General features: G+C 59.7%; 1 protein-coding gene across 2 annotated transcripts in view; it reads right to left on the reverse strand.

Moving 5' to 3' along the window:
- Positions 1-8080, reverse strand: part of NOL4L (nucleolar protein 4 like) — a 131274-nt gene extending 123194 nt beyond the window's left edge. For both annotated transcript variants that reach the window (XM_061437245.1, XM_061437244.1), the window contains exon 1: positions 7661-8080. In XM_061437245.1, coding sequence (XP_061293229.1) covers positions 7661-7981 — 321 coding nt within the window. In that variant the 5' untranslated portion in view covers positions 7982-8080. The remainder of the gene's footprint in view (positions 1-7660) is intronic.
- Between the last annotated feature and the right edge of the window lie 5619 nt (positions 8081-13699).

Raw genomic sequence — 13699 nt, forward strand, 5'->3', positions numbered from 1 at the left:
GGTGAGAGGGTGAAGGTGTGGGCAACAGGGCGGGGCGGCATCTGTCTCCAGGGTCCAGACAGGGAGGAGGGCTGCCTCAAGCTCTGGACAGCTTTTGTAGGACCATGGTGAGCTTGGGGTGAGGAGGTGGGGAGAGGCAGGGCACCTGTGGTCTGAGAGGGTCAGACAGCCACAGAACCCAGGCCCTGCCACTTTCTCACTGCAGAGCTCAGGGAGGCTCCTGGGCCTCTCTGCTGCCAAGGTCTTGTCCACTTCATGGAATCCAGGGGAGATGAAATAGAGTGTCTGGCACATGGCAGGGGCTCGAGAACACGAGAGAGGTGCTCAGACCACTGCCCCACGGGGACAGTCACGACACCAGCCTCACTGTTTTCTCTGTAAGAGCCCAGAGCTCAGGTTCCTAGCCAAGGACTAAGGCAGGGCTCGGGGGAGTGTGTGGCCGGGGGCAGCGGGGCCGGGGCGGGGGCGGTCACTGAGAAGCCTCTGGGAAGCACATCCTTCTGCCTTTCTACCTGGCAGGTACCTCAAGGCCTGGGTAAAGCCCCCACTCTCACCTCTCTAGCACCTCTCCTTGAGCTCTGGGATTGGACACCCCCAGCACCAGGAAGGAATTCAAAGGCAGGAGGGACCACAGGAGGCTTCCCTGTGCAACAACTAGGGAAACTGAGGCTCAGAGCAGGGCAGGAGCCAGTCAGGGCAGAGAAGGACCCTAAGCCTTCAAAACCCCAGCCCTAGGGGCTCATGCCACACCTATGGCCCTTGCCAAGACCTTGCTGACTTTTTAAAATTTATTTAACTGAAGGATAATTGCTTTACAGCATTTTCTGTAAAATTTGTTTTTCTGTCAAACCTCAACGTGAATCAGCCATAGGTGTACATACATCCCCTCCCTTTTGAACCTCCCTCCCATCTCCTCCCCATCCCACCCCTCTACTGCTGGTGTTTTGTGCAATTCAGTACAACATGAACCAGGCCCCAGTGGCACTGGAGACACAGAAATAACCCAGACACAATCTCTAGGGAACCAATAGCTGCCTTCCACCAACTACATGCCAGGGATTTGGCTTGGTATGTTATTTCCATGATCCAGTTTAATATCCGTGACATTTTATTACCATCCCCATATTTCAGATGAGGAAACTGAGGCTCAGGGAGATCACACAGCAGCTGACATTTCCTAAGACTTGCTATACTCTTTAAGCTCTATATGCATTAATGCATTCATCTTTGTTACAGTCCTATGAGGAAGATAGGATTATCAGCTCCATTTTACAGATGAGAAAACTAAGGCCAAATTGGTGGAAGGGCAGAGCTGGGATTTGAATCCAGGACCCTGTGGCTTGACACGCCAAGCCCTTCACTTCCCCTCTATGTCAGGGTGGGCCAGGGGCAGAAAGTGGACTCAGGAGTCCTTGTTCTAACAAGCCACCCACCTGGGTGGGCTCTCTCCCAGCTTTCTTCAGCTCCCTCTCTGGCTTTGGTACCCAGGGCCCACACCTGGCTTTGACTGAGGTTAGCAGAGTGACCTCCTGAAATGACAAACAGAGCCATTTCCAGTTTTCCAAGTCTCCTGGAAGTGGGACTTTGGAACCCATCTTCCAGATAAGTAAACTGAGGCTTGAAGAGGTCAAGCAGGCTATTTGCCTGAGATCACATGGCAAGGAAGCGGGTGCTTTAGGATTCCACCAGTCCTGGCCCCCTCACTTCAAGTTCGGAACCCTCTCTCTCCCACCCTGCCCCCCATGGTGCTTGGCTTTCGGTGCCGGAAGTGCCACCATGGCCAAGGTCACAAACTTTCCCTGTCGCCCTTGTGGGGCAGGGGGTAGGGGAAGAGGAAGAGGAGGAAGGCTGCTGGAAACAAGGAAGTGCTCTGGCCACTGTCGTGGGGACCGGGACATGGTCCCACCCCTTGTGTCCACTCCATCCCTCACACTTGGCTTCAGCAGCTGCTGAGACCCCAGGGGCAGCAGGGGCCAGGAGCACAGCGCCAGCTGACTTGGTTATAATGAAAACGCCCCGGCAGCTCCACACTGCCAAAGGACAGAGTGTTTTTCAGTAGGATCCTGAACATGTGGCATGCACACAGTCACACTTGTGGTCTGCCAATGCCCACACCCCAGGTGCTTGCACATCTGCCGACTCAGACACTCACAGTCACACACACTCACATGCAGTCTCTCCTCCACCTGTACGCACGCACGCGCGTGTGCACACACACACACATACACAAACACTGCCCCGGGCACACAAGCATCCCCAGCCTGCACAGGACAGGCACACGCACACTCACATCCACACAGCCACACTCCTGCACACATACCCACACGCACACACATGCTCTAGCCCAGGAGTGCTCACGCATGCTCACCATATTCAATCTGTCCACAACCTCCCAGGTAAAAGCTGGCTTGGAGAAGCCCAGGTTTACCTGAGGCTGGGTTGGACCCTTGACCTTTGTCCCTTGGCAGCCCCAGCCACAGCTCCCCCCCACCTCCCAGTCCTCCCCAGCAGTATTTCTGGGGTCCCAGTTGGGCCTCCTGACTCCCAGGCACTCAAAGATGGGAAGGCAGCCTGTAGGGACCATGAAAGAGAGGATGCTCATGCCAGGCCTCGCCCAAGGACAACCCCCCACCAGCAGAAGGTGACCCAGGATCCAGAAGAGAGGCCAAGGGAGGGTAGAGCCTGGTCCAACAGGCTCCAAACTGAAGCCCCTCCCCCAGAGATCCCAAGACCACATTCACCCGAATCACCGTGGCTTCATAAACGAAATAGCCCACTCTGCCATTCGTGAGAAATCCAAAGAGGGCCTGTGTCATTGTCAACCTTCTCCCTGAAAGTGCCCCAGGACCCAGGACCACAGAGGCCTTCCTCCTCTTCTCCTCACCCCATATCCATCCTGTCGTGCCCCGGAGAAAGTCCCAGACAGCAGACACTGAGCCAGTCCTGCCTGAAGCGCCAGCCTTGTTATTATAGACATCTTGATGAGAGTCTTCTACACTAATTCAGACTAAAGTGTAATGGACTGAAAGCTTGTCATGAAAAGTCCTATGCTTTCAAAGCACATCAGGCTGTAAGACATCTCACAGAGGGTCAGAGTGGAGGGGTGTACAGGCAGTACCCGAACTCTGCCTGCCGTGCCGGTGGTGTGGCCTTAGGGAAGTTCTGAACCTCCCTAAACCTGAGTTCACTCATCCGAGGGATGGCAGTGACAGCACCATCGACCTCTGGGCCGCGGTGAGAGCCTGACACACAGAGACAGGCACACAGTAGGTGACTCAGAAAGGTCACTGTGGTGACACTTCAGAGAAAAGTAGGAAATACTGAGGTGTTCGATGGAAGGTCGCACGTTACGCTGTGCTAAGTCAGAGGCCATTTCCCGCCTAGACCAGTGGCCGCAGGTGCCAAAGGTTTACACGAAAGCTCTGGGGAGAAAGGCTGAAGACTGTGAAAACGCTCTCCACTAAATGAACGTTGTCTGCAAACTGGGAAAAGACCACCATTAGTCAATTTGGCCCGCGGAACACCTGGGGTCTGGCTCACAGAAGCCGGGTGCTGAGAGTGGAGTTTGGCAATCTGGTGCTTCCCTCGGGGGAGGGGGCTCTAATGGGGGGATTCCTGGCATGTGACGGACCCCTAGAGAAGCCTCAGGGCAGTGCAGAGATCTGCGGTCCAGGCCTGGCTCCCCACCAACAGAGACTGCCTCGCTCGGGGCATCAGTTTTCCCATCCGGAAGATGGTAGAACTGGGCAGAGAACCTCTATCTGTAAGGAATCTGGGGGTTCTCCAGTCCTGGGAGCTGACAGACGGCCTGGGGCCCCACCCCACACATAACCTGTGGGCCTCGCAGGCCCCTAGGACAGCCCCATTCCTAGAGACCAGAGGAAAAGGGTTGGTTCACTCTGCGGCCGAGGCTGGAACGGAGTCGGGGGTCTCGCCTCCAAGGGGCTTGCTTCCCTCTCTTGGCAGCCCACTGAGACCAGAGCAGCCCAAATGCAAGAAATTATAAATCCAAACCAGGCTTTGCCCAGTCTGGAGGCCCGGCTGGCTCTTGTCACAGAAAAATCTTGTCCCCAGGAGCGCCCCGTGCTGCTGCCCAGTAGAGAACTCCGCCCTCCTCCCCTCAGCCTTCAGCCTCCGCCTCCACTTCTATTTCCTGTGACAACCTGCAAACTGAAGTCCAACTTGTCTGTCTCTCCCCCCACTCTCCACGCCCAGGCTTCTGCTTGACCCCCGCCCCACCCCACCCCACCCCACCCTGCAAGCGGGGCCCCAGCTGCAAGAGGCCGGGCCGAGTGTAATTCCCCGCACCCTCCTCTCCACCCTGGGCCCGTCCGGACAGATTAAGCCTTTGTCACACACACCCAGAAAAGCTCAGGGCCAGATGGGACGGGACAAGCGGTGTCAGATCATCGACCCTCCACGGCCAGGACTAGGAAGGGCCCTGACCGCAGCACCACATATGGCTGTGAGAGGAGGAAAGGGGGCCCCCCGCGGGGGACGGCCAGAGAGCAACAAGGACGCGAGATGAAACACCATGGCCACCCTGGGGACCCAAGCCCACACAGAAGCGCAGGGGACCCTTGTTCCACGGCTGGGTGACACAACTCCCACACCCCCTCTTTGCTAAAATTGTTCTGCCTGCCTGCTGGCCCTCCCCTGAAGCTTCCGTGGGCTTCTTGACCAGATCCTGGGCTATCCCCACCTCCCCCACCAGCTGGTGCCCAGGGAGCAGGCTCAGAGTCCAACCCGCTCCAATGCCCCAGGGCCCCCACAAGGCCTGTGGATGCTAGACAAATGTCTCACACAAAGGTTTGTGGCCCAATGACCTTCACAAAAACCCACCCAGGACAAACAACAGGATCTCTTCCAACTGACATCAGAAGCAATGATAACTTTAACTGTGTGTGTCATGTGTGTGCGTGTGTGTGTATGTGTGTGTGGTGTGTGTAAGCCAGTGAAGGTAGGGGATGTCCTCTGCACCTTTCAAAGATGGGCCCATTCAGTTCCTCCCAGGAAGAGGCCATGGCTGCCCCAGAATTCCCAGCAGGACTTGTTCCTCTTAGATCAATGAAAAGGAAAATGGAACTGTAAAAATAATAACTGAGCCCCAGGAAGGCACTTGGAGCTGGGGGTGGCAGGACTAAGGGCATCTCCTGTGGCTGGCTCCGGATGGTTGAGTGAGTGGCAGGTAACTAACAGGCTCTCTGGGGACCCCTGGGCCAGGCAGGTGGGTGTGGGTAGCTTGAGGGCACGTCTGTTGTGTTCGTCGTCCCCCTGGTAGCCCGGGCTGGGAGGCCTGGGTTCCCTTTCTCTGCCTCCCAGGCAGGTGGTCCCTCGGGAGGGCTTATTATTGGTCTGGGAGTCCGGGTGGAGTCTTTCCAGGCTCCTGCTGCCAGGCAAGGCGGGTCAGGGTGGGCTTTGCGGAGGATCTGAAGGCTGGCAGGACCTGGGGTCCAGGCGGAGCACCCAATTTCTGTATGTGGCCTGGGCAGGTGCGTGTCCCACTTGCTCCCCCTTGACAGCTGTGGGGCTATAGGGGCAGGGGGACTGTGCTCATTCCCTAGGGGAGAGGTCGACCAGCTCAGAGAACCAGTGAGCTAGCTGCCAGGCCTGAGGGCCACCTGCTCCCAAACTCCAGGAGTGGGTGGAGTGGGGGCTCCTGCCTCAGACAGAAGGAGGTCGGGCCAAGATGCCCAGCTCCCTGGGGAGGGATAACAGGGATGGGGTGGGGGTGAGGGGCACCAACTGACCTGGGAAGCCTGGATGGCTCAGGGCAATGACCCAGGGTAGGGAGCGCAGACCCAGCCAACCATCTGGTGGGTCACTGACCTCGAAAAAACCACACTTAGGCTGGGGACACTAGCCCAAGATGGAGGCGAACCGAGGCGGGGTACGCAACTGGCAGAGAGAGAGCTGACCTAGGCAGGGGAGAGGCAAGGACCCCTACTCCCTGGTATGGACAAGTGGGCATCAGTTTGGGCGCCCTGACCCGATCGGGTAGGAGACAATGACCCAGGCTCCCGGGGTTTGGCAGAGAGCACTGATTTAGGCGGGGAGGTCCCGACTCTGGCGGGGTGGGACCCTGACCTAGACTCCCCCTCCGGGAATCCGGCCCCGGCGCGCCCCCCTCGGCCCGGCCCCCAGGCTCGGGTCCGGCCGGAGGCGGCAGCGGGCGCAGATGGGCGGCCGGCGGCCGCAGTGGCGGCGGCGCGGTTATCAGCGCTCCTCGCAGATGGGCCGCCCGCCCTCCGCGCTCGCGGCTCCCCACTCCCCGCGGCCTGCAGCCCCGTCCCCTGGGCGCGGGGCGGGTGGCGGGGAGGCGCCTCTGGATCCGCTCCCCGGCCCCCGCCTCCCTCCCTCGCGGCCCCCTCACCCCGCGGGCCCGGCCCGGGCGGCCGCCGGAGGGGGAGGGGGAGGGGACAAGTGCACTTTTCGTAACGACCGAATCAATTGTGTGTGAAGAGCCCGCTCCGGCCGGGGACGGGGCTGAGCGCGGGGCGGGCGGGCCGGACGGGGGAGGAGCGCGGAGGGGGGAGCGGGGGAGCGGGGGAGCGAGGGAGGGAGGGAGGGAGGCCGGCGCGGGGCCGCCCCGCTCGCTCGCTCGGGCCGGGCGAGGCCGGAGAGGGAGCGAGGGGGGCAGGGAGGGAGGCCGGCCTGGCCCGGCCGGGCCGGGGGCTGAACGCACTAACGGAGGGTCTCCGCCACGGAAAGTTCAAAGCTCAGCAGCGCCCGGGCAGCAGCCGGCCCCCCCAGCCCCCACCCGCTGCAGAACAATGAGGTCCCGGCGGGGGAGCCGCGGGGCCCGCGCCGCACGCCCTCTCCAGGGCGCCCCGGGCCGGAGGGGACGCCCCCGCCCGGCCGCCCGCCTCCTCCCTCTCGGCGGCTGCGGTTCCCCGCCCCCTCCCCCACGCCACCCCGCCCGGACCCGGGCCGGCCCCGGGGACGGGGGAGGGGAGGGGAGGGATAGGTCAGGCCGCCCCCGTCCCAGGGAGGGGGGGAGCTAGGGGCCCGGGGGGCGGAGGGGGCGCCCCACCCACCCGCGGGAGGCGGCTGCTGCGCCAGGCTGCGGCTCGGGCTGCCCCTCCCCGGGCCAGCCCCGGGTGGGGTCGGGGAGACGGTGCCCGGGCGGGCCCCCTCCCCTGGCGCTGGGAAGCCGAGCGGACTCCCCGTCCCGTGGCTCCCCTGCCCCCCTCTCCCGCGGCACCACCCTCCACACACACACACACACACAGAGACACACACACACACACACCCCCCACACCACCCAGCCGGCCCGGGGGCGGGAGCGCGGGGCGCCCGGGACAGGCAGCCCCGGGGCGGGCGGGGGGAGGCTTGGGCTTCGGAGCAGCCGCCTGCTGGCGGGGGGAGGGGACGGGAGGACGGAACATGCTGGGGTGAGCAGCCCGGGACAGCCCGCTCGGCACGGCCACGGCCCGGGCAGCAGCGCAGAGGGGGCAGGGACGCCCCGAACCCGGAGCGCTGCCCCGGGCGGGCTGGGGCGAGCGGGCGAGCAGGGACGCGGGCGCCCCGGGCGGGCCAGACCCGCGGACCACCTCGGGGATACACGTTCGGACACACATCCACACCCCCACCCCGCCCCCGCCCGCCCGCCCCGAGCCCCGCGGCGGGACCGGCCCGCGGCCGCCTCGCGCGCACTCACCGAGCCCGTCTTGACCGGCACATACACCACTTGGCCCATCTTGGGTTCCCGGCCGCTGCCCAGGCGGAAGCCCTTGGAGCGCACCCAGAACTGGAACTTGCCTTTCTCGCCGGCTGCCGGGCCGCTACCCGCGGCGGTCCCGCCGCCGCCCTGCAGGACCTCGGCGATCCGCTGGTATTTACTGCGTGTCACCGTCTTGGTTTTGGCCGAGTCGCCGTAGGTGCGCAGGCACCAGTCCCGGAACTGGCGGCCCAGCTCCGAGTCCCCGGGGCTGCGCTCGCGCTCCCAGCCCCCGCGCAGCAGCAGCGTCGGCTTCGGCATCCTCCCGCCGCGCCCGGCGCCCTCGGGGGCGGGCCGGCCGCCGGGCCGCCCGGTGCCGGGACTGGGCTGGGCTGGGCCGAGCCGAGCCGGGGCGCGCCGCGGCCCCGGCTGTCCCGCGGTGTGGCTCCGGCGCGGAGGCTTGATGGGCACGGGCGGCGGCCGGACGCGCGGGGCTGCGGCGCGCTCTGTCCTGCTCGGGCGGCGGCGGCGGCGGCGTTGGCGGCGGCGGCTCCGGCTCGCCTCCTGCTCCGCCTCCTCCTCCCCCCCGGCCGGGATGCAGGAGCGATGGAGGCAGCTCCGGGCCCGGAGGTGCAGAGGGGGCGGGCCGCCCCGCGGGCGGCCGGGGGAGGCGGGAGGCGGGGAGCGGCCCCGGGCGCGGGGAGCGAGACCGAGCTCGGGCGCGGGCGGCGGCGGCGGCGGCTGTCAGCTCGCGCGGCTCATCCTGCTCCTGCTCGGGCTCCCGCTGCCGCTGCTCTTCCTCCTCCTCCTCTTCCTCCCGCGCCCGCCTCCACCACGCCGCGGGATCCCACCTGTTAGAGCGGCGCAGCCTTCGCCGCCGCCCCCCACCCCCCGCGCGCCCGCCCGCCCGCCCGCGGGGCCCAGCCCCCGCCCCGGCCCGGCCCCTGGGGGCGCGGGGGCCGGCGCGCCCGCAGCCGCCGGGAGGGCAGGAGCCGCAGGCGCACAGTGCCCAGCCCAAGGACCGAGTTCCCTCCTGTCGGGCCTGGCCCCGAGCCTCGCAGGCCGCGCTCCGCCCGGCGGGGAGAAGGGCGCAGACCCCGCCCGGCCACCGGCGTCCCTGCCTCTCCAGTCGGCCCTGCCCGATTTTAGCCCGGCGCGGGTGGGACCGGGCAGGGCCCCTATCCCTTCTCCCAGCAACTGGCCTGACCTCTCCGGTGCGAGCTCGGCGCCAGAGGATCAGTGTTCCCCTGGGGAACCCCAAACCGCCAGCCTTCAGGGGGCCCCCAAACTTCCTCCCCTCTCGCCTCACCCGAATTCCCCGAAGTTTGGCCAGCCTTGCTCCTGCTAACCCCACCGCTCTGGGACTGCCTTAGGCCCCAGAGAAGTCATCAACATTGACCAGTGGCCTCACTTAGGCTGGCCTCTCACCAAGGTTGGGGCAACGCTCAACACACCCACAAATTCATCTCGAGACACCCGGCCTTCCCGGGAGCACAGTGGCCTAGAATCACTGGCTGAGTAAACTCAGGTGGATCTGCCAGCCGCCTCCTCCCTGGGCAGGACTGACCTTGGGTAGGGCCAGCCCCCTCCCCCTTCACGAGATAATAACATAAATAAAGGCACAGGTCAACTCCTGGGCTTTCAGCCCTCCTTTCTTAACAGGCATGAGAAATTACTGAGCTTCTTTTCCTGTTCTTCCTGGGGTCCACCTCCCGTGTCCCCAGGCCACTCCTGCAGGCAAGTCACCACCAAGCCTGAGTCCCCAATTTTACCCAGTGCAGGACCATTTTCTGCCTAGGAACTACTGGCTACCCTCATCCCAAGGTTCCCTGCCCTGGTATCTACAGATTGCCAGGTCCAGGCAACTCTGAGAGGCAAAGGCGACTGGCTCATTTCACAGATGAAGGCCTGGGACTTGGAGAGGTGGCCTGACCTGGTCAAGGTCATGCAGGGAGGAGAGGAGGGTTCTGACTCAGGTCTGTGTGGCTCCTGCTGCCACATGACACATGAAGTCTCCTCCTGACGTCCCCCTGGGAGGGATCCCCACACTGTATGTGGCTGCCTCTTGCTCCCCAGTAGACTGGGAGCTCCAGGTGCTCAGGGTTCATGTCTGTCTCATCGGTAGACCCCAGGCCTTAGCACAGCCCCTGGCACACAGTAGGTGCCAATAACTGCTGAAAGAACCCAAGAGGTCTTCCTAGTCCCAACCTCTCTCAGTATTTCACATAGATGTATTTTTAGATAATTTACATTTCTGTGTTACTTTATATATACCAACAACTCCACTCATTTTTCCTCTTTATCTTCCTAAGAACTCTATTTGGTTCCATACTGGCATGCCCATTTTTCAGAGATGACCACTGGGGCTCAGAGAGGGCAACACACCAGGCAAAAGCCATGCAGCCCCCTCCCCCCTCAGTGGGGAGGGGCTTCTGCATGATTTGGAAGCCCATGCCCTGACTTTTCCAGTACATCCCTTGGCGCATACCCCCACCGTTGACTCCCTTCCTAAGAACAATGGTGCTTTAGCCTAGCTACGCCAATGCTCACTTTCAGCAGTGGTGCCCTGGTGCCGAGGTAGTGGGGCGCCCTGTTTGCGCCTTGTCTGTGTCTATTCCAAGACACACCAATAACCAGTAAGCCAGACCACCTCTCTATGCAGCCTGGGTCTGCCTGCCTTCCAGAACCTGAAAACCTGATTGTTAACCTTGGGCTGCATTCTAGGGTGGCAGTGTAGTATGATGAAAAGAATATAGGTTTCAGGGAGTCAAACAGACTTGAGGTTGAATCCTGACTGCCATTTGCTGTGGCATTCTTCGTGCCCACAGATCCCAGTTGACTGCTTCCCACCTGAATTAGCCCATCAGTTGACCCTTTGCTGGGTGACCTCTGGCAGGTCACTGAACCCCAACTTCATCATCTGTATAATAGACTGTAAAGGTTCAGCAGAATAAAGTATATGAGAGAGCCTGATATATATAACAGGTGCCCAATAAATGCCGTTTTCACCTCCATGGAGGTTGTGAAGTATTCAAAGAGGAAGGCAAACTTTGTTAATACATTTTGTGTTTCATTCAGTCAACAAACTTTTCTTGAGCAGCCACTATAAACCAGATGCTGGGGATGTAGCCAAGGGATCTCCAAGGTCCTTGTCCTCTCAGAGCTTACTGATGGGCGGGGAGGAGGGTCACTGAACTATCAATTATTATAGCTTAGGGTAAGGGCCGGGCCTTCCTCTGTGGCTCAGTGATAAAGAATCTGCCTGCAATGCAGGAGTCACAGGAGATGCAGGTTTAATCCCTGGGTTGGGAAGATCCCCTGGAGGAGGGCATGGCCCACTCCAGTATTCTTGCCCTGGAGAATCCCTGGTGGGCTATAGTCCATAAGGTTGCAAAGAGTTGGGCACGACTGAAGCAACCTAGCACATATGTAGCTTAAGGGCCATGATGGAAATAGCAAGTCGTGATAGCAAATAAGAGACAAGAGGGACTGCTATTCTTGGGGGCCAGGAAAGTCTCCTTTGGGAAGGTAGATTTGAGCAGTGACATAAATGGCAAGGAGCCAGCTATGTTATGTTCCGAGGGAAGAACATTCCAGGGAGAGGGAACAGCATATGCAAAGGGCCTGAGGTGGGAAAGAGATTGCTCTTTTCCAGAAGTTGAAAGGAGGCCAGTGTGGTACCGTGAAGTGAGTGAGGAGGGGCTGGAAGGCAGGAGACCATGGGATAAACATTGGATTGCAGTCTAGATGTGATGGGAAGTCACTGGTGAGTTTTAAACAGGAGAGAGACTGAGGAGTACTCGAGCGGAGTGGAGGGCCGCTATGGGGACCCAGGGATCTGTTTTCTGGGAGCTTGGAGGTCAGAGGCCTTGGTTTCTCCTCCCATGTGTCAGCTCACTTTACAGCAAGCACTTCTCAGCCTCTTGCCCCAAAGGGTGCTGGGAAAAGATTGGAGATGGCTGAGCCAAGGATGAGAATGGCCTCCTGCAGCCCATCCCCACTTGTGCAGAAGTAGGTCCCTGATCGTGTCAGTAGCATCTGTTAGCAGGGATCCTGCCCCATAGCATACTGGGTGGAAGGTAAGTTTCTCTTGGGGAAGAACAGGGCAGTGAATGGGCAGTCATGGTCCTAGGGGGAAAACTGTTCCTCCTTTCTTCCCATTCCAGATAGCTGCCAAAAGGACAAAGTAGGCTGCCCCATTATTTGTAGGTTATTGGATCCCTGGGTTTTTTTTTTTTTTTAAACCCTTAATCCAGATGTCCAGTGGAGGGTAGGACTGAAGGAGTCCAGACCCCCAGGGTTCATGTCCACTTCCAATACTGACAGTAATGTACTGGGTCACAGGAGGTTAAGTGAGAAAGGGTCTGCAGAGAGTATACAGTCTCAACCCTGCCTTTTACAGATGGGTAAACTGAGTCCCGCAGAAGGGAAGAGGTTCAGGGCTACCGGCAGAGCAGGGCATCTGGCTTTTGCCTGGTTTGGCCCAGATCACCTACTTTTCACTGAGCTCTGACTCTGGGCCCAGATGAATGGGAATGCCTGTAACTCAGAGGTGAGGTGGCCCCCACCCAGCCAGGAGTAGGGCAGAGTTCCAGGCCTGGGTAGGGCAGAATGACTCAGGCCCCCACAGAGGCCTGACCACCAGAGGCTAGGAGGAGCAGGAGGTCCTGGGTCCTTGGCATGTGGTGTGGGGTGGCTTCCACTGTCAGGCCCTGGTGCCACTTGCATCAAGGACTATGCCGCCACTCAAACCCCGACTCCCAAGCGTCTCCCCCTGTGGTCTGCTTGGCCACGGTGACCTGCTGCCTCAGGTCTACTCCACCCAGAAAGGCTTCCTGACCCCTCAGTTTGGTTCAGGGGCTTCCATGTCTGCTTATAAACCCCTGGGCTTTCTCCATCCTGGCTTTGATCATGAAAGCCTGGGTACCTGTACCCACCAGTGCCCAGCATGGGGGCCAAAGTTTAATAATGATGAAATAAATGAGAGAATGAAGAAATGAATGAGTGGGTTAGTTCTCGAAATGTGCATCTCAGATGGACAACTACAGCATTTCCCACCACTCTACTCTGCCTCCCCTATAATCAATCAGTCTATTAGCATTTAGTGTGCTCCTCCTAGAAGGCTCTTTTGTTGAGTGACCTGATGTAGGTGCCTTGATTTCTCTAAGCCTTGGTTTGCAAAACCAGTAAAGTGGGGATAATGATCATACCTAACTCACGGGGCTGTTGTGAGAATAAGCCCTCAGTGAATGTTAGCTCCATTTATCACCACGTCCATCTGTCCTTCATTCGGATGTTTGTTTGAGTGGCCTCTGTGTGTCAGATGCCATGCCTGGCCTCGGGATCACAGCCGTAAACAAGATGGACCTGGCCCCAGCCCTCATGATGTTCAGGGACCAGCTGCCTTTGAAAAGATCAGGACAAATGGGTTGAGAACTAGAGAACAAAAAGCTGCCGTAACACATGAAGGGGGCTCAGATGAGCATCTTCTGAGAAACCCTGCCTAAGGGTTCCTTGGATGGAGGTGCTCAGAGCAAAGACGGGGGAAGGAGGAAAATGTCTCCACGCCTACAGTGGCCTTGGCTGTGGAACCACACCCGAGTGGGAAACATTGACTCACCTCGCAGAGGTAAGGAACCCTTGAGCCCAGCATCTCCTATTCTGCAAAATAAAGCATAAAGAGATAAGGATTTCATTCAAATGCCACTGCCTCAGTAGAGCCCTCCTTGACCACCCTTTCAAAAATAGTTTCCAGTGTCTCTCTATCCCCTGCGCTGCTTTATTCAACTTCATAGCCTTGGCACCATCTTCTATTATAATGTGTATTAATCTGTTTCTTCTATTATAATGTGTATTTATTATAACGTGTGTTTATCTGTTTCTCGTACACTGCAATGTATGTATCAAAAAGGCGGGAATTTTGTCTTGTGACCGTAGTATCTCTAATTCTCAGAACAGCCTGGCAGATAGTAGGTGTTCAACACATGTTTATTGAATAAATGAGTGAATGAAGAAACCCTAAATGTGTGTGTGTGTATT

This window comes from Bos javanicus, chromosome 13 (genome assembly GCF_032452875.1).
Source record: "Bos javanicus breed banteng chromosome 13, ARS-OSU_banteng_1.0, whole genome shotgun sequence".
NCBI classification, from domain to species: Eukaryota; Metazoa; Chordata; class Mammalia; order Artiodactyla; family Bovidae; genus Bos; species Bos javanicus.